The sequence below is a fragment of the Heterocephalus glaber genome, unplaced genomic scaffold, assembly GCF_053883595.1.
Source record: "Heterocephalus glaber isolate CG9 unplaced genomic scaffold, H.glaber_assembly_v1.0 deba00001600, whole genome shotgun sequence".
NCBI lineage: Eukaryota > Metazoa > Chordata > Mammalia > Rodentia > Bathyergidae > Heterocephalus > Heterocephalus glaber.
Genome location: NW_028258372.1, coordinates 41,266,558 through 41,286,280, shown reverse-complemented (window position 1 = coordinate 41,286,280; position 19,723 = coordinate 41,266,558). Strand labels below are relative to the sequence as shown.

The 19,723-nt window shown below is 55.5% G+C and overlaps 1 protein-coding gene across 5 annotated transcripts; it reads left to right on the top strand.

The window, feature by feature from the left end:
• The first annotated feature begins 2,492 nt into the window (after nucleotides 1-2,492).
• Blacat1 (BLACAT1 overlapping LEMD1 locus) lies at nucleotides 2,493-11,739 on the top strand. 5 transcript variants are annotated; one of them, XR_015444261.1, is made up of 4 exons: nucleotides 2,493-2,933; nucleotides 4,678-7,269; nucleotides 7,502-9,928; nucleotides 10,177-11,739. XR_015444261.1 is itself a non-coding variant. In XM_087193989.1 (2 exons), exon 2 carries the CDS (start codon nucleotides 10,212-10,214, stop codon nucleotides 10,311-10,313), a length of 102 nt encoding a protein of 33 aa, XP_087050115.1. In that variant the 5' UTR covers nucleotides 2,493-7,269; nucleotides 7,502-10,211; the 3' UTR covers nucleotides 10,314-11,739. The 5 variants fall into 5 exon arrangements, 1 of the variants encoding a protein (XP_087050115.1); XR_015444260.1 differs by having other exon boundaries at nucleotides 3,507-7,269; XR_015444262.1 differs by having other exon boundaries at nucleotides 2,493-4,785; nucleotides 5,749-7,269.
• Nucleotides 11,740-19,723: the final 7,984 nt, after the last annotated feature.

The following is a 19,723-nucleotide window of genomic DNA, read 5'->3' as shown; positions in this document are numbered from 1 at the left end:
TTCACAAATTAATAATTAAAATGTATTTGCTTTGAGACAAAAGATATAATCTATAACGAAACAAAGTTCCTGAGTTAATTACTCAGCCATCTGTTTGCCCAAAAAATAAATGTTCTGGGCCCACTATCCATAAAACAATCTATAGATGTGCTGACTGTCAATACATAATGGTCGTGACTATTAGTCAGTGTGTCTGCTGACCATCAATACGTGACAGTCGGCCACTAACCTTTGTCCCTCTTTTCCCCTCATAAAACCTACATATAGCCACCCCTCAACCCCCGATACACCTAGCCAATCAAAAATATACACTTCGTGCCTGCTAATTATCAACCAATCATATAGCTGCTAAATAAAAAATCTCCAAACCTTGCTATAACCTCTATAAAAACCCCGCCAATTTAAAATTTGGGGCTCTCAATCTCGACCCGCTGCGTTGGTGACTGTTCAGAGTCCCTGCTCGAGCTTAAATAAACGACCCTCGTGCGTTTACATCAAAATTGGCTCCTTGGTGGTCTTTAAAGACTTCGCGATCTAGACACAACGGTACAAGGCTTCCTTCTGCCAGCATCCCGTTTATTAGCGCCTCCTGTGTCTGGCCTGCTCTGCTCTTCTCCATCCTTTCTTGGGCGGAGCCCACATGCCCAGCCCCTGGCCCTGCCCTCTGTGGCCTCTTCCTCCCGCCGGCCCCCCATCCGCATTCTTGTCCCCACAAAGGTGGCTCCCTCTGGCTTACTCTCCCTGGATGCATAGCCAACCTCAGGGCCCACTTGTGGACCCTGGTTTATTTAGGGTGGCTGCACACCCTTGGGCTCCCTGAAAGGTCAGTGTTTCTGCACTGAAATGGGCTTCAGTTTCCTGGGCTCCCCAGCCTGTGCTAGGAGTAAGGAACTTGTACCCCACAGAGTCTGCTCTACTGCCAGCTAGAAGCCACCCTCCCACTTAGTCCCCCTTCTGGCTCCCCTCAGGCTCCCCCTGCTGCCCTGTTTCCTCCCCTCCTTTCTGCCTGTGTCCCACCTCAGCCGTCCGCCTTCCAGGCCAGCATTGTGCCTTTTCAGGCTCTCTTCTTTCTGTCTCTCTCAGGCTTCTCTCGCCTTCTTTTCTAAGAGCAAAAGTGCCCACCCAAGCGAGTCAGAGCCTCTGTAGCCTTATTTTTTTCATCCACCAAGTGGGAATAACAGTAATGTTAGCTTTACTAAGTGATTATAATTAATGGACATCCAGTACTTGCACGATACCATTTCCACTCAACATAAGCTCCTTTCTTCTACTCCCTTCCTTTTTCTCTGTACAATTTCTCTGTTTCCATGTGTCCTTCCTCGTCTTCCACAGTTTCCTCAGCAACACTTTTGTCTCTCTTAGTTCCATCCCCCTGCCTCTGTTTTGTACCCCGCCTCCTTTTACTGCCTCCTGGTTGCCCCCAGCCCAGCCTCCCCCAGCTCCTGCCGCAGGCCCAGGGCCCAGGGCCCAGGGCTCGGGCAGGGCGGGGTGGGGCGGGGCTGGGGTGGTGGCAGTCTGTGGTTCTCACAGATGCCCAAGAATGTGTGGAGTCATGAGTGACAATGAGAGCCTGCGGCAGGAAGAATGGGGCCTCTGTCGGGGCAGGAGAACTTTCCCAAATGCTGGGCTCAGCTGAATGGAGTACCTGAGGGCCAGGGAGGGGTGGAAAGCCCATGGCTGCAGGTGGGAGGCGTGGGGTGGGGTGAGCAGGGCTCTGCAGAGTCATGGGAAGTCTTACACCTGTTGGCATTTCTGGGGAGAGCTTCGGGCTCCGGACTCTGGGGGTCAGGGACAGGGAAAGGCAGAGAGAACTCCCAGAGCCCTGTGAAGTGGCCTCTGCATACAGATGCTGCTCAGGCTCCTTGGGCCTCAGCTCCCACCAGGACCAGTGCTGCAGAAGGTCCGGGGTGGCCACGGAGGAGACAGGAGTCCTGGGATGGCTCCAGTGTGAGAAGGGTGAGCCGTGGTTCTCACAGAGTGGTGGGTATTTCCCCTGGAGATGGGGGGAGGTGAAGCATCCCCCTTGCTCCCCTTCCTCCTCGACTTCGGGCCCTCTAGACCTCTGGCCCAGAAACACCTTGGGGAGAGACTGTCCTTTCTAGGGCCTACCTGGGGCTTGTCAGGAGGGCTGGGTCCAGCAGGCTGGCAAAGGCCTTTTGTGCACCTGGGACCGGAAGCCAGGACTAGCAGGGCCAGGAGTCTACAGAGAAGGTCGAGGTGAGGGTGGGTGGAGGGGCAGACTTCAGCGGGTCCGAGGAAGGAAACAGGACCGACCGGTGCCGACCGTGTCCTCAGGGCAGGGAGTGGAGGGAAGGAGGGACTTGGGTCTGCAGGAGGGGAAGAGGAGAGGAACCGGGCTCTGGGGGTGGGGGGTGGGGTCGGGGGTGGGGGGTCTGGCGGGAGACCGGGCTTGCAGGGAGCTGCCTCAGGTTTCCTGCCAAAAATTAAACCATAAGAAAGCAGGAGGGGAGCGGCAGGGGAAGGGGAGAGAGAAAGGAGATGGGGCGGCTGGGAAGGGACCGGACAGCCCCTCCACACCAATAGCCCGGCAGGGGGACGTGAGTAATACACGGCCGGTTCAGAGGGAGCGAGATCAAAAGCGAGTAGATACAAGAGGCTTGTGCTTCACCGAGCAGACAGCCGGAGGCTCAATGAGACCTTTGTTACCCGCCCGAGTCCGGGCTGAAGGGATACCTGACCGCCCCGCCCCCGGCTCGGCTGGCGGGGGAGGGGCGGGTCACCCGCGAGTCAAGTTGAGTTGGGCACAGCCCGGCGGCCAGCGGGGGGCGGAGGAGGGAGGCGGCCTGCCCTCGCCGGGGCGTGGAGCTTCGGGGTGCCTGGAGGAGTGAGTGGCCGCCCGGCAGGCAGGAAGTGGCTCTGCGGCCACTGTGAGGGCGACTTCGAGGACAGGGGGCCTCACGCTAGGTCCGCAGGTGAGCAGCCCCCGTGGTCCCAGCCCTGTCCGGGGCGCCTGGGGAGGGGACTGAGGGTGTTCTGCTTGGAGCCTACCTGGGATTTCAGGAGGGAAACCATGAGAGAGGGCGGAAAGGAGGCCCGAGGCAGCTCTGTGGGAGCCCAGAGTTCAGGGGGGAAGCTGGCGGGTCGCACTTGGAGAAGTCTGGGGTGTGTGTCTGCGTGTGCTGTTGTTGGGGAGCACAGGAGGTCCAGTGGAAAGGGGGTTGTGCCAGCCAGCGTCCTGCAGATGCCCAGGGAGCCTGCCCCAGACGGGGTAAGGCAGGGGGCGGAGGTGGTGGCCACAGGCAGACACAGGTTCTGCTCTGGGCCTCAGGCCTCTCACTTTCCGGTTGGGTTTAGGGTTGGGGTTCCCTGGGAGCGGCCCAGGCTGTGCCTGGAAGTCTGAGTCCCCTGGGGCTTTCCTCCCTCTGGGTGAGCAGAAGCCCATGTGAGGCGCCCCTCTTCCAAGGGCCACAGGATGCCCGTTAGCTGACCCAGTGTGAGAGAGGGGAGGGGACACAAAACTTGTATTTAAAACATATCTTTTCTAGGGTCCCGAGACCTCGATCCCCTCCAACTCAGCTCTTCACCCTAGACCCGGAGCTGCCTGTACCAACTTCTGTATCCCTGCCAGCTAAAGGGGCGTCGAGTAGAGCCCCCCTCCCAAATCTCAGGATGTGGGAATTTCGGCTCCGGCCCTTTTCCTGCCTCTAGCTGCATCTGGAGAGGAGACCTTCTGGAGAGGGAAGGAGGCCCTTGTCTCTGCATTCCTGTGCCCAGACCCTCCTTTGCCCCTCTGCTTCCTGTGCTGGACGGGAAGGGGTTAAGGCTCATAAAGAAGAGTCTACTCTGGGGCCTCTCTCAGGCTGTTTGCAGCAGCCTTGAAAAGATCCGACCTTATTCGCTGGGGCTGGGGTAGTTAGGGACACTGGGAGGGGGCTGGAAGCTAATTAAGGAAATGCAGAGGAGGTCCTTTATGGCCAGGAAGCCACCCCTCCTCACACGGAGAGAGCACCATTGTGTGGGGCCTTTGTAGGGCAAGAACTGGAAACTCCTTACGGGATGGCTTTAGTGTTGTCGGGGCCAGGCAGGTGGGGGGGTGGGGAGCGTAACCTGGGAGCCCCAGGGCTTCGAGGGAGGCAGTGTGGGTGGGTCCGGGGCGAGGATGCCTGTGAAGGAGGTTGATGAGGCTCCCAGTGCCCCCAGCTTCCTGCTTCCTTTTGAGATTCCTGCCACCGGACCCCTCAGCTCTGCTGTGACCTATGGCTTTTCATTCCTATGTGATTGCTGTTCCAAACTCATGTAGGGCTAAAAGCCATGGGCTACAGTGAGGGGCAAGCTCCTGCACAGCTGCACCTTCCACAGGACCAGCCACCGAGGCGCAGGAGCAGGAGGTCTGCCGGAGGAGGGCTCGGCAGGGGATCTGGCAGTGCTGGGTCTGGGGCGCAGCCACGTGACCTTGACCACATCACTTCCCCTTTCGGAACCTGGCCCTTTACTCTGAAATGAGGAGTCTGGGCTGGTGATTCCTAAGGAAGGAGACATTCAGGGTTTGCTGAGGCCTTGGCTCCCCCTTGCCACGTTTAAGAGGCCTGCACACATCAAGGTCAAGATCTGAAGGCTGGAGTTAGGGGCATGAAGCTGCGAAGACCTGGGCTTTTGCTTAGTGCCTCCAGTGACTGCCTCTGCTTTCTGGCCTCATTTCTCCCTTCTCTTGATCAGCTCAGAATCCTCAGCCTTCGGGGTGAAGAGACCTTAGTGGCTGAAACAGAAGCCAGTTGGAGGGGGTCAGGAGTGAATGAAGCAAAGCAGTGTCTCCTCTCCTCCCAGGTCAGAGCCTAGGGTCCCTAGCTTCTCCTCCCTGTCCTCTCCCCCAGTAGGGTGTGTGAATGGTACCTGCCTGCCCTGCTCCTCTCAGGCCTGTTGCTCAGCCTGCCTGGCTCCCTTTCCAATCCTATTTCTACTCCCACCTCGTTTAAATCTGCCTGACTTCATTCCTGCCATCCTGGGAGACTCCAACAGATGGAAATAAAGCAAGCAGTCTGGCTCGAGTGGCGGGGGAATCACCCCCATCCCTTCCCCAGCCCCCTGGCTAAGACAGGCCGCTGAACAGTATATGGTGTTGAGAATCAGAAGTCAAGTTACTTATAATGTCTTGGAGGCGTTAATTTTCCCAATCAACATTTACCAGGTGCCTACAAGGTACCATGATTCGAACCATCTTACCTGTCCCGACTCATTTAATCCCTCAGACAGTTCTATTATTGGTCCATTTTATTTATGCAGATTTGGAGGCACAGGGGAGCTGAGGAAGTGGCCAAGTAAGGGCAGAGCTGGGATTTGAACTTAGATTGTCCCATGCCAAAACCACGCGCTTACCACACTGCTGGATGCTGGGAACATCCGGGGCATGGCAAAGTGCTCGGACCTGGGCGGTGCTTGCTCACACCCGGGCTGCCTGCAGAGGCCCCTGTGGGATGCAGGTCCATGAACTGGCCCCATGGCCCAACTCCAGACACCCTCTGTCTATCACTGATTTTCCTTTTCCAGCAGAAGCAGAGGGGGAAAATCAAAACAATAGGAGAAGCAAGGAGAAAGCCTGAGCCAGCTGGGTTTTTGCTGAGGCCAATCCTGGCTGCTTCCTCTCCTGCCTGGCTTAGATGGTGGCAGGAACAGAGAGGAGAATTTGCCAAGGTTTCCTGCTTGCCTCTTGGTTTTCTCACCCGAAATGGGAGATAGTTGGCACCTGCTGCCCCAGGCTCCAAAGGCCACCTCCTGATTTGCTTCCTTTAGGGCCCCATCTCCAAACAGGAAAGTTGACTTGGAGCAGTACTCCCTTCCTACCCAGGAAGGGGCCAGCACTGCGGAAGGAGTCAGGTGATCTGTCCCTAAGGTGTACCTCTGTAATGCCCCAGCAAAGCGAGGCACCCAGGGATTGCCAAGTCAAGGTCAGTGGAAGGAATGGTGAGTTGGGAGAAAAGGGATGTGGGGTAAGAGAGGAGAGTTGTCCTGAACAGACACAGCAACCCTAGCACGGAGCGGCTCACCTGAGAGTCCCCTCTCTGTGGGGCTAGGCCTGGGGTGCTTCTGGGGCTCCAAAGTTGAGCTTCTTTTCCATTCTTGGTCACCACCGGTGGTCCAGGCCTGGCGAAGGTACGCAATTATGTATTTCACGTAATTGTCAAACTGCCCCGAATAGGCAAGCTAGCCTCCTGCCCTCTCTCCCTGATCAGAGGGCTGTGTCTGTCCCATCCCCTGCCTGCAGACAGCTGAAACCGAAAATATTCTGGGCAATCTGAGTGTCTTACAGTGCTCAGAGAAACCCAGCATAAGGCCTCCCTGGGGAGAGTGGGCCCGGTTAACCACACCGAGATTCAGGTGGTGGTATTTGTCCCATTTTAAGTGGAAATGAATTTGACTGCTAAGCCCTACTCCTTTCTAAATGCAAAGACTTGGAAGCAGTCTCATCTTCAAAGGAGATGACACTAAAGTTGGACCTCTGGGGGTCCCTCTGGGCCTGGGAATTGGAGCCACCAGGTTCCTAAGGTGCTGCTGCCTGTCCCATGGTGATCCCTCCCTCTTCCTGTCATGCTTAGTCAGCGACTCTGACGGTGGGCCAGCCTCAGCCAGCCAAACCCTGGATGAGGGCACAGGACATTTGAAGACTACTGCTGTTCTCACCCCACCCCACTCCAGCTATGTACCCCAAGTACCTCAGAACCATTGATAAATGTTCCCTGTAGTCTTGGATGGGGAGTGCTTGTTCCCCCCCCCCCCGCCTCTTTCCCCCTTATCCCCATTTCTCTAGAAGAGAAACAAGGGGGGCTGGCTTTGGTGAGCCAGGGACTGTGCCCTTGAAGCCCATGGAGGCCCCAGAGGGCTTGGCTCCCAGTGCATGGCAGGGAACTGAGTTTCCTGCAGGCCGAGAAGGAGTTAACTTCCAAGGAGAACACAGGCTTCTCCCAGACTGGAGGCCTGTGCCCAGGCAGGATGCTGCCAACTCCGGGAAGAAGTCCTGGGATCTGTAGTTTGTACCACCACCCGCCCCTGGCCTGCCTGTTTATCAACACCTCCGTGTAGACTACAGTTCCCAGAAACCTGCTGAGGCCAGGCTTTGAGGGAAGGGGTGGGGTGTGAGGTTGGGGATGCAGGAGAGGGAGAGGGAGGAGATGAGGAGAGAAAACCCAATTCACCCCCGTCTTTTCATTCTTTTTCCTGGTGTGTCTGCTCCACCGCCCGAGCTAATCCCCCAAATCCGGTCTCCTAAGCTGCAGCTGCTCCCCTTTGCAGTGATGAATGGCTCAGGGAGGGAAGGTGAATTCATATTTTAATTACTGAGGCGCGGTGCTAAGGACGCAGGGGAGGGGGCAGAGGGCTCGGCATTGTTCTGGGCGCGCCCCTCTCACTGGGTCTCGGCTCTCCTGCCCTTTACCTGGGGTTGGGGGCCTGGAGGTGGGGGGGCGTCTTGCTGGAAGCACCTCTGCTCCTGCCTGGAGATGAGGGGATGGGGGGTGGTGGGAGGGACACTTTCCATCTCGCTCGTCAGAGTTCCTGGCAAGTCCCAACACTTGTGAATGTCTCCCACCCTTCCACCTTCACTACCGCCCACTTGGATGGAGGGCATTGTCGCAATCTGAGGTACTGAGGAGCATGAGGTCCAGGCTCTGCCCAAGTCTTGTCTTTGCATTTCCTCCATGTGCAGCCTGGCCCCAGCCTCTGGCCCCTCCTTTGCCTCGTGCTGTGGTCAGAGGGTCCCTGGAGGGTGTGAGGCAGAGAGATGTGGGGTGAGGGCCCCGGGAAGGGATGCACTGGGAGTGGGAGCATGGGTGCCCTGGGTCCTGGCGTCTCTTCTCAGCTCCTGCGAAGTTGGCTGGACCAAGGAGCATCTCTGACCTCAGACCATCTTGGACCCTAGCTGGGGAGGAGCCATGGCCAGAGCCTGCAGTGAGCTGAGCCATCAGTGGGTGGGGCAGGGAGCAGGCAGTTTGCCCAGGGATCAGAGCGGGGAGTGTTTTGGGGGTCTCCAGCTGGTGCTGGAGCCACTGCTAAGTGTGACGATAAGGACCAGGAAGAGAGCAGTCAGGGCTCTTGCCCAGTTTACAGCCCTGGCAAAGCAACTCCCCAGATCCCTGTTGGTGAGGGCTCCAATGGAGGAGGAATGCAGGCCTGCAGCAGCCAGGGATGCTGACATGGGATGGGATTCTCTGCTCCATGTGTCCCCCATTTCCGGAGCTAGCCCTGTAACCTCCATCCCACGGACCAGGGAGGGCTTGGAGTTGGGGGAAGGAATAACCAGGACCAGGAATCTGGCTGAGGCAGCCAAGCCTCAGCCCCCAGCCCAGCCCTGATGGGCTTGCTCAACTCTGCTGTGTAGATATGGTTCCTCCTCCCCTACCCCAACCTTCTCTGCAGTGGTGGGCTGAGCACAAAAACTTAGATTTTCATCTTCCCCAAAGGACCCCGAAGAGAAACAATCACTGGAGAATGTACATTTTGTTTTGAAGAAAGAACAGGCATGGGGATGGGGAGGATCTTCCCATCCTGGGATCAGACCCTGAGCTGCTTCTCCACCTGGGTGGGGCTGGGGTGGCCAAAGCTACTTGGCTGGCTTTAGTTGTGAGTCCCTTCCCCAAATTAACTTCGTTGTACCTATTGATTTCTCTCCAAAGATTTTTTTTCTGTGATCCTGAGAATGTTGTATTGCTAGTGCCCTTGACATGTATCCCCAGTACAGAAGTGTGTGCATTTCAGTCACTTGTACCCAGGCACCCACCTGTTCTCCTTCCAGCTTTCCTGACCAGGTGAAGAGTCCTAGTGCCCTTCTGGTCCCTTAGGTTTGGGGTCTACATGTTACACCTCGATTAACTTCCGGTACACTGAAATGAGGACTCGAGGGCCCAGAGAGATACAGCGTTTGCCCACAGCTTCAGGAACTGAAGGCAGGCTACCTAAGCCTCAGCTTGGTTCCCTGTCTCTCTCTAGGTTTGCCATGCGAGGGACCCAGAGATAGCTGCAGTAGATGGATCTAGAAATATAGTAGTTGTGTCTTGGCTCTGACTATATATATCCTGGAGGTTGCTCTTTGCTCACTATATATACTCCGCCAGAGTGGGTGTGTAAATGGTGCTGGAAAGCAGGTTATTAAATAACAGCCTACCTACCCATGCTGACTCAAGCTGGGCCTCCTGCCACCCAGCTGGCCATTGGAAATGCATTGCACCTATTAATTACAGCTATTAGATGTGTTACCAGGATGCTGAGAGGGGGAGGAAAGAGGGAGGGGAGATCCTGACAGGACCCAGCTCCACAGTGGGCACCATGCTTGGTGAAGGCCTCAGCGCCACCTGGAGAAGCAGGAAGGGAGTTCGTCCCGGTGGCAGGCTGGCCAGGCTCCTCAGAGACAGTGCAGGGAGCCGCTTTGTGGGTGTGCTTTGGATATCCCTGCAGCTTCTGCCATAGCAGGGCCTGCCTCTTTCCCTCGGGCCTTTGCTCAACTCCTTGCTCCCCAAGTTCTTCCTCCCACCAGGCCCAGGACGCCTCCCTCAGCTCCTGGCCTCCTTGCCTGAGCTGATTCTCAGGCTCCTCTGCTGCAGGCTCAGGGGCAGAGAGGTGACCTGAGGGATGTGTAGGTGGGTAAGGCCAGGGGGCTGCACATGGAGAAAGGGATAAAATAGCCTGTTGGCTAAAAGAACTCTCTTTGCTCTGTGTTACGAGGATTCGGACTGACTCTGTTCCCTGTAGGTTCCCCTCAGGGTTATCAGACCAGACAGCCTGGGGCAGCTAAGGAAGGGCGAGGTCTGTGACAGTGAGACTGCTGGAGGAAGGAGTTTTTCCAGGCTCCACAAGATCCCGCCTCTGGATTGTCGGATGAGACCTGATGGAGTCCATGGAACTCCTGCCCGGAACCTGTGTGAGGCGGCACAAGTCAGGACACAAACCAGCTTCCTGTTCCCAACAGCAGGTGTGGGATGAGGTGAGGCCCAGGCTGAGGGATGAAGCAGGGAGCGGCCTGTTTTTCTCTGAGATGACACCGGCTCCTCACAGGTCAGGAAAGGGAGGTTGCAGTCGTTGAGTGGTGTGGCTCCCTGAGCCCGTGTGAGGCAGCCGGCAGGGCCTGCACCGCCTCCGGGAGCCCAGAGGATTCTGGGAACGTTAACCCCGGCTTGCTTCTCTCTTCCTGCCTTTCTCCTGCCCCTCTGCCTCCCCTCCCCTTCTCCACAGATCTCTGGTGAGCACTGCCCAGCCTGGCCCAGGGCATGCCCCAGTTCACTTTCGCCTGCTTCTGTGGCCTCCACAGCTTCTGCAAGAGGAAGAGGAAGAAGGAGGAAGTTCCCAGAGAACGAGAAACAGCAGTGTGAGCAGAACCAGGGCCCTTTTGTCAGCTCCCAGCAGGTCACAGGCCCGAGGCCGCCGAGCCTGGGGCAGGAGCCACAAGAGCTTTCTAAGGCTTCTTTTAGCTGGTGCTCAGCTAAAGGGGCCTGACTCTATCTAACCTGAGGGCATTGGCCTCCTGTGTGCCTTCCAGGCCTCCTCATGCCCACACCTCCCTTAGCTTCTGGTCCCAGTCACACAAGGGGGATCCCAGGGCCTCTCAGTTGCCTTCCAGAGACAAAGAAGCCGCAGGGAGGCCAAGGCCTGAAGCTTTTCACCTGTCCCGGGCTTTTCTCAGGGAAACCACTCCCTCGAGGGACCTCTGCCTTGTGTGAGGAGAGCTGATTGCTAAACAGGAAACTGGCTGCTCTGGCCGAGAACCTGGAGCACCCCAGACCCTGGAGGAGGCCTCAGGGTTGCAGGTGTGAGATGGCCATCTTCAAGCTCAAGATGGAGTCTCTGCTGGGGCCTCAGGACCTGGAGCAGCCACAGCATGGGGAATAAGTCTTTCTCAGCCCCTCCCAGCATCTTCCCGGGCCAGGTGGGCCAGGCCTGAGGTGAGAGGAGGAGGAGAATGCTGAGAGGGGCCGGTCTGTCCACAGCCCTGGCCCTGCCCCTGCCCCTGCCCCTGCACCATGAGGTCTGAGCTTTGTTGGCAGCAGCACAGAAATGGGGGGCCTGCCCCCAGGTGCTGACTCCCCTTCCTCAGGAACTTTCCCAGAGACCAGGTCGTTGGAAGCCTTACCCAGACTAAACTGTGTCCTTCCCGCCTCACTTCCTGACTCCCTGCCTCACCCCCACCTTCTCTTCTCAGAAGCCATAGAGGGAGGTGTGCTTGCGTGTGGAGCCTTCAGGGAAACTCCTGGAGTAGGGGACCTCTGGGACTTTGCTGTACTTTTACCTTCCTCTCCCCATTCCAACAGCTTTCTAATTTCAGTCTTGCCCGCCCCCCCCGCCACGCCCTGAGCCCATTTCCAAGAGGTAGGAAGCAAATCCCCCCATCTTGTCATTGTGCCTGGAGTCCGGCTGCCAGAGGGGCCCTTGGACAGAGCCCTTTAGGCAGGTTCTGTTGCTTCCACAGCATGTTGTCTTCTGCACAGGGACAGTTGGCACAGGCATAGTGACACCCCTACCTACCAGCATCCGGGGACAAAATTGCCTGTCTGACGGACCCACAGGTGGCCTGGTACAGGGGCAAGTGCCCCAGAACAGAGGGGGTTTTACTTGCCTGTCCTGGGGCTTTCTGGGCAGCTGGGTGGGGCAGACCCCTTGCTGCCCCTCAGAATCTGGCAGTGCCACCTGCCCAACTTCCGCCCACACGAGGAGCGTTTCCTGTCCGTTGGGCAGATCTGGTGCGATCAAGGTTGCCTTGCTGAGGTCCAAGCACAGATAAATAAAGAGTTCTCTCTTCCATCCTCCAACTCCCTCCTTTGCCCCTGCCTCCCCCCAGCTCCAGCCTCCTCCAATCTGTTATTTCCTTTTATATCCAAAGAATTATAAACAGAAGTCCTTCCTTCAAGGAAACAGCAAGATTCCAATCCAGGCCAGTGGGGTTGAAAGGGACTGAAGAAATCCTCCCTGGTTCTTTGTCCTCACAGGCAGTAGAGGCCTGAGGTGAGGCAAAGGGGCAGAAAAGCTTTGGGGAACTGCCTGGACAGAGAACCAGGGAGCCTACCCACAGGGCGTGTGTCCCCAAGTGGTGGCCTGCGAGATGTCACTGCTGTCACACAGGACGAAATTGTATCCCTAGGACTCAAGAGGTGTTGGATGTTGTGTCCTAACCGCAGGGCTCACCCGGAGGAAAGATCAGGAGAGGAGAACAGAAGCCCTAGGGAGAGGGTGACAAAGGACAGCTCTCCTCCTGTGCACCCCTGAGCCCTTGGCAGGGATGGCAGCTGCAGGGTTTAGCAGGGGGGCGGCTTGGAGAGCTTCGTCCCCCAGGACTGTGCCTCAACTCTGGAGGGACATTGGCTATCTCGGGTCCCTGCTATGGGAACGTGGGTAGGGTCCCAAGGTTAAGGCCTCTGAGTGCAGGCCTCACTGTCCTTGGCCCCCCGGCTGTGGCCCCTTTATCCAGGGCTAAAGTTGGGACCAATGCTCCAGCTGAAGTGCCCCACGCAGGAGCCGGAGCGGCTCCTAGCAGACATGCCCCGTGTCACCTCGCCCTTCATTTCCTTCTCAGGGAGATGGGGATTTGCCCCTTTTAGCTTCTTAGGAAGCAGCTCAAAGCCGTTCCCGCTTCTGTGCCCTTGGGTGGGCCCAGGGCAGGTGGAAATCCTACAGGGCCAACACGGGCCTAGGTCTGCATAGCACATGCCCCCACCTCGGACTTCGAGCCTAGGTTTCTCTGCCTCCCGCTCCTTCCCAGGGGCACCTGGCTGCCTGATCTTGAGCCTCACTTTTCCCCAGACATTCCATTGGATAATTTTTATTTCTTTCTTTTATTTTTTCTTCAGTACTGGGGATTGAATCCAGGGCCTTCACACTGAGATACATCCCCACCTCTTTTTCTTTTACTTTTTCTTGGGACAGGGTTTTATTAAGTCAATAGGTTGCCAGGATGGGTTCAAATTTGATCCTTCTGCCTCAGCCTTCCAGAGTGCTGAGACTACAGGTGCGTGCCACCATGCCCAGCTTAATTGTGCCCTGTCTCAAGTTCCTTCTACCTCCTTCCCAAGTAAGGGCCACACTGGGACCGGGCATTTAGCTTAGTGGTTTCATCGCCTGCTGTGCAAGCACAAGGACCTGAGTTCAATCCCTGGTACCAAAGAAAAAAGAGACCAAGTAAGGGCCACTCCATGGTCCTTTTCTGTGGTGGGGTGCACAGGGAGATGATTCTACGCTGGGAGTGGGGAGCACGTCCTCCTTGAAAAAGGGTGGGAGGCCTAGCATTCCCCATCTATACAGGGGCCCTTCCTGTGCCCATTCCCCCTCTTGGGCCGTGGGCTGTTAAATGCAGGATAAATAAATGTACATGGTGCCTGGGGTCCTTGTGGCCTAAGTGTTGTCTGGGACCCTGGCCCGCGAGCCCCAGGGGGCCTCTTGTTTTGGGTTGCAGGCTTTTTATTAGAATGTCATTTCCAGGGCTGGGGATTTAGTTCAGTGGTTCTGCTGCCTGCCTTGAAAGTGCAAGGTCCTGAGTTCAATCCCTGGTACAAAAAAAAAAAAGACTGTCATTTCCTTTACCCCAGGGAATGGCCTCTCTAAATGTAGCATATGGATCCACGGACATATATAGGGAGATCATTATTTTTAGAAAAAGAGCAATAATTAAGCTAACTGAAATCTTCATGAGGCGGACAGTGGGGCGCAGAGAGCCCTGAGCTGGGGACGCAGGCTGCAGCCCTGCTTGTACACTCCAGACCCCATGACCCTGTGCTCCTCAAGCCTTACTTTTGGGGCTGTTTCTTCAACTGTAAAGGATCGGACTGATGTCCCCTGAGCCCTGTTGGCGTCTGGGGCTCAGGGGGTCTGGGACGTTGAGCCTCCATGGGCCTCAGGCCGGGGAAGCAGAGCGATTACAGGTGTCCTGTGCCCAGCGGCTGTGCTTTGTACAGACAGCACATCTGTGGGCAGAATGCATAGACATGGATGGTGAAGCTGAGAGATGGAGGGGCAGTGAGAGGGAAGCAAGACGCCCAGAGCTGCTGCAGGATTCCTCCCACAGCCAGGGCCCATGTCTCCCTACTCCCGAAGCCAGACCCAGTGGAGCAAGTCCGGCGGCCTGGATTCCAGCTCTAGACCCCAGCTCTAGACCCTGTCTAATCCACCATAGGTGCCACTCTTGAGCTCTTTCTCCCTTTCTTCTCCCCCCTCTTGCTTTTTCCTTTCTTTCTCTCCACCACCTGCAAATACTCGAGAGATTTAGACTGGATCTCAAGGGGCTGCGCAGTTATGTAATGCAGCCCCTGGGCCTTTGCATAGTCGCCCACAGGCCCATCTGAGCTGATAGATGCTCCCTTGGCCTCTGCAAGGGGGAAGTGCCTCGGGCTGGAACTCACCTGTGGAGACTGAACTTAGAGAGACCCAGTGGCTGGGGATGAGCTGAGGGTAGGATGCGCTGATGACCGACTTTGCCTGGAGAGCCCCCAGGTCCCCAGTGCTGCTCCGAGACTGACTCCTGTTCATAATAAACTGCTTCTCCTCTCCCAGTCTCCTCTGGAAAAGGTGGCAGTAGGTCCGGCTCCCACCCTGTCACAGGAAGGCACACAGTCCAAGAACACATTGTATTGGATGTGTCTTGGTATGACTCGGACTTTTGGAGACAGACCCTGGGCTCCCAGTGCCACTGGGCCTTCACCACTGCCAAGAACATCTGGACTGCGCAGTGGGCCCCTGGCAGGCTGCTCTACGAAGTCTGATGTTCATCCTGAAGGTGGCTGCTGCGGCCAGCAGGTGATCGGGCAGAAATCACAAGAACCGAGAACTGGGACTGTTATGGGAGTCACACTCCCCATTGCCAGCCTCTTCCCAGCCCACACAGCTCCCCAAGTCCATGTTGTGAGAGTTTAGGACCAGGGCATCTGGCCTGCCCGAGTGAACCCTCCTGATCCCCGGGCCACCTCTGGAGTGGTTGGCGCCTGCTGTGTTGGGGTCGAGGCTGGTCAGTCCTGCCTAGGCCTCCTTTGCTAAATTCTCATCAGGTCAGAACCAGAGGGGAGCCTAGGAGGTCAGACCCCTGCCGGGAGGGTGCCATAGAAGCTGCCCAGGGCATCCCTGCAGGAACTCCTTATGTTGTGCAAGTCAGGAGCTCCCAGATCTGGGAAGCCTGGGATCTGGCAGAAACCCCTAGCGTCTAGAATTCAAGGGTTTTCTAGTGGGCTTCTGGGGTCATCTCCCTTTCCTCAGGGGTAGTCCTGCCTCTTCCCTCAGCTCATTCCTGTGCTCCATCGGGGGACAGGAGGAAGGCACAGGAGGGGGAGATGGCAGGACCCAGACAGATCCTCAGGGCTCTCCCAGCCTCCGTTGCCATGACACCACTGCTATTTTTATCCCGTTGTTCATGATGCTCAAAGCTCTGACTTTCTCTGTTCCAGAGAGGCCAGGCTGCTTTCTGCCCTCATCCCTCAGCACAGTACCTTCTCCCAAAAGGGGAACCCTCTCAGGCACCCTTCAACCACGAGGATCTGTTGGACAGGGCTTTGTCTCTGCACTTTTGAGTCTTGGCTTGCTACCAGCTCGGGCACCCAGTTCCGTGTTTTTGGGAGTGCAAAGCTCCCATGGTTGCCCTGGGAGCGCTGCAGAGAAGCCACAAAGAGGGCTGCCATGAGCTTGGGATGTTTCCTCACCCTGCTGTGACGCTTGGGGTGACTATCCTGGGGAAGCCAGACCTAGTTTTAAGGAATGTCCTGTTGATATAAACCAACTCCCACCTCTGGAAAAGGGATAGAGAACTAAGTTTGGTTAATTAGCAGCCAGATACACGTGACATCGCTAGGGAATCTAAACCAAGACTTCCTTCTATCTGTCCACCAAAGAACTAGGACAGTTGGCTTCACATCATTGTCCAGTCTTTCTACCCAAAGCAAGACAGTACAAATGCTCCAGGCTGGAAAGCAGATGCCCCCCAACCTGGAAAGCTCTGTTCCCCCTAGAAGCTTGAGGTCTTCCCCCATTCCCCTGTGGTGCTGTGATCAAACCCAGGGTCTTACACATGGTAGCAAGAGCTCTACTACTGAGCTGCAGTCCCAGTCTGGAGCTTGAGCTCTTGATGCCCTCGAAGGCAATGTTTAATGAAGGATATTTTAGCGCTGTTTTTTCTCTGTCTCTTCTCCCCAGCCCAGCCTTTGGTCCTCTTCCTATGTCCCACCTTCTTCCCAGTGGCAGGGGACCCCGAGAATCAATGGTGCTAATGTTCCGCACAGAGATGCTTCTGTGTAGGTCAGTGAGATTTGAACCTGGCACCTGGGGTGGCTGGGTTGGGGAGTATGTTACATGTGCATCCTCAAGACCATGACTTAAAGACAAGTGCATATCATAACCCAGTAGAGTAGCAATCTATACCTTGTTAACCCCTGCATTGAGGTTCTACCTCTGCTGAACTGAATCCTGGATGGTTAATGTTCCTGGGGTGGCTGAGACCCATTTACTAAGCCTCTAATTGGTTTCATTTTGGCTCAAGTTGCATGGTTTCTCAAATCTGTGCACCTAGAGTAAGCACTTTTCTGGTCACCACTGAGAAGCATGCCGACAAACACTGCTCTGTTAATTGCTGTAATAAAGAGACTTTATTATATCCCTTTGCAGTAAATGAATTATGCTGTCAGGGTGGATGGGGCATCCGTGTTTATTTCGCACTGGAATACACTGCAGCAGGAGCTAAACATTTGTTTCCAACAACTGCAGAGAGGAGGAAGAATGGAGACTGGGAGGAGGAAGAGTGGTGGTGTGCAGACATAAGTGAGCTGATGGGGCCTGGGAGAAGGCTTTGGGGGACACCCTGCACCCCTGCAACTCAGCCTCATTTGTGCTATCTATAAATTGAGGAAAGCCAAGCTGCCTGCCTCCTAGTAGCTCAGAAATAGGTTAAAGCTGGCTGGAGCGGATGCAGAGTGGGTACAGGGAAGGAGGTTCAGGACTCCAATTGGAGCCTATGTACTTACAGAGGCATTTAAAATAGAGTACAGACCTTTGTTTAGCCTTCTCAGGACCACTGATAAAACACAAGGGAATTTCAGACTTAGAAGGAGGGAAAGATGCTATAAGATCACATAACATTAAGAAGAATTATAGCCGGGCTGGTGGCCCATGCCTGTAATCCTAGCATTCTGGAGCTGCAGGAGGATTGCAAGTTCAAGCCTAGCCTGGGCAACTTAGCAACTTAATGAAACCCTGTCTCAAAATTGTTAAAAATATCTAGGATTGTAGCTCAGTGCAAAGGCCTTTGGTTCAATGCCCAGTACCAGAAAAAGAAAAAAAAAGAGGATTATTATGTTATGTAGTATGTGAATTGTATACCAGTGAAGTTTTTCAAAAAGGAGTTATTATGTCATAACTCCACTCAGACTGGGGGACGGAGACTCAACTTATCTCTGAAGTTGGAGCACTGATCTCTCTTCACCAGTACACAATTCACATACTGCATGGTGTAATAATCCCTTTTTACCAGCATAATACCAGCAAAGACCTTTGAGTGTTAGAGGCCTGGGAGGCCATGACTTTTTGGGAGTTGGGAAGGACCAGAGAAGGCATCTGGGAGGAGGGGAACTTGAGCAGGGCCCTGAAAGATGGAGCGGAAAGTATGCTCAGAGCACACAGACCTGGGGACCTTTCTCCTCTGCGCCAACACCTGCAGACTTCTGCCCACGGCTGTGTGCTCCACAGAGCCAGCAGGGGCCTGGTTGGCAGGTGCTGTAAGGAGCCTCTTCGGTCACAGGTGGGCGCCTTGCTCCCAAAACCCTCTCCTCTCCAGGAGTCTGGTACCTGACATTTCCTTACTGCTTCTTCTCTTGGATTTTAGGCTTTGATCCCTGGGTACAGAGTAGAGATTCACTTAGTACAGGTCAAAATGAATTGAAGATGTCCTGTTAAAGTGGCTCACACATGTCCTAGATGACGCCTCCTTGTAAGGTAATAGGGCTGACGATTTAGCTCAGTGGCGCCACGCCTGCCTTGCAAGCCCCAAGGTCCTGAGTTTGATCCCCGGTACCAAAAAAACAAAAACAAAAACAAGGCAAGGTAATAGAGAGGACATGGTGTACAAATACATTTGCCCCACATGCAGTGAGCTGGGCCTGTCCCCACCAGGCCTCTCCAAACCCGGGGTGCGCTCAGGAGTTCGCAGTCATTTCCTCTTGCTGCAATTTGGGGAGCATCCTGCAGGGGGCGCTCTCCCATCATCTCAGCCAAGTTGGGGGCTGGGGTAGGGAATGGGGGGGAGGGAAGTGTGAAGGAAAAACAACCCCACGCGTCACTCACATATTTACATCGGAACTGTCAAAATAGTTATTTTTAAGTCGAGTTCCGTCTGCTGCGGGTTTAAAACCGAGTGGCGCGGGGGCGGGGGCGCCCTGCTGCAGAGGGGTTGGCAGCAGTGGAACTAGTGCGCATGCGCACGGGGCCTCGCCGGCTGCGGGGTGCCGGGCCCAGTGGAGGGTGCCTGTGCGGGGAAGACTGCCTCTTCCTCTGGCGCGCAGTCTCCTCCTGGCCCGAGAGACCCACACATCCCACGCCAGAGCGGGGCCTATCCTGTTGTTGCCTCCTCTGGATGTCCACCTGCTCCTCGCCCTGAAGACCCTGCCTCTGTAAGTTCTCCAGAGTCCTCCATACCTCCTAGCTGCAAACTTGGGCTCATTCCCAGGTCTCAAAAAACACTACTCCACAGGCTTCAGCCACAGATGTAATTTTGAGGACCAGACACCCCTGTCCCCTCAGCCATCCACACAGCCTTCCTAGGAGGGAAGGAGCAGATTCGTCAGGAGCCGTGCACTGTGGGACAGACCTGAAGCTAAAAACCCTTGGGTCTGCAAACAGCAGAGAGAATGACTTGTCCTCTGACAGGGCAGGCACGAATTCATTTTTCTCTGCAGAGTGAGGGACCTGGCGGCTTGACACTCCGACGCTTCTCTCTCACTCTCCCTTGCTCGCTCAGGGGCACAGGGATTTGAGACAGACGCTGGCTGGCCCTGCTGCCATCAATACGTGTCCCAGCGCTGTCCAATGTCTGCTCTGTAATGAGTCGTGTTTCGGAATGTCACCTCTGTTAATGGGGAAGCGGCACCTGGGCACAGCCGGAAGCACCTCTCTGTCTTCATTAGGCAGTCCGAAGCCTAGCTGCCGGCTGCCCTCACTGGGTGACAGATGACAGGGAGGAGAGTGAGAGCCACAGCCTCCTGCTGTCCAGGATTCATTGCCAGACAATGACCCCGAATGCCCGTCCCTCCCCCCAAAAAACACACCCAAGTAGACAGCTGAGACAAATGCCCTTCTAGGCCAGGCACGGCAAGGACAGATAATACAGAAGCTAAAAAGCAGGTTAAGGCAAGTGGAGTCATTTCTGGAGAGAGACACCTGTCCTAGCCTCTCCGATCTCCTGTTTAGATGGCATTTGGGGGGCTCTTCCTTCTCCCCACCCCAGCTATCCCCAGAGGCCACCTTTTATGTCTTTTCTGATAGACCTATCCACCATGCCGAAGTCACCAAATGGGGGAATAATGAATGTTCTCATTCCAGACTTCCCTTGAGTCCAGGCCTGTATATAGCCTCCCAGCAAAATCCTGGTCCTTTGAAACCCCAAGCCTTCTGAGGGTGAGCCTTCCTGAGCCAACGGGGACTTGAGATGAGCAGAGCCACAGAATGGCCTGAGGCATTGACCTAACTTAGAGGACCTCTTCTTCTATTGTGACAAGATCAGTCCTTGAAAACACCACCATGGATACCATATTCTTTTGGTCTGGCT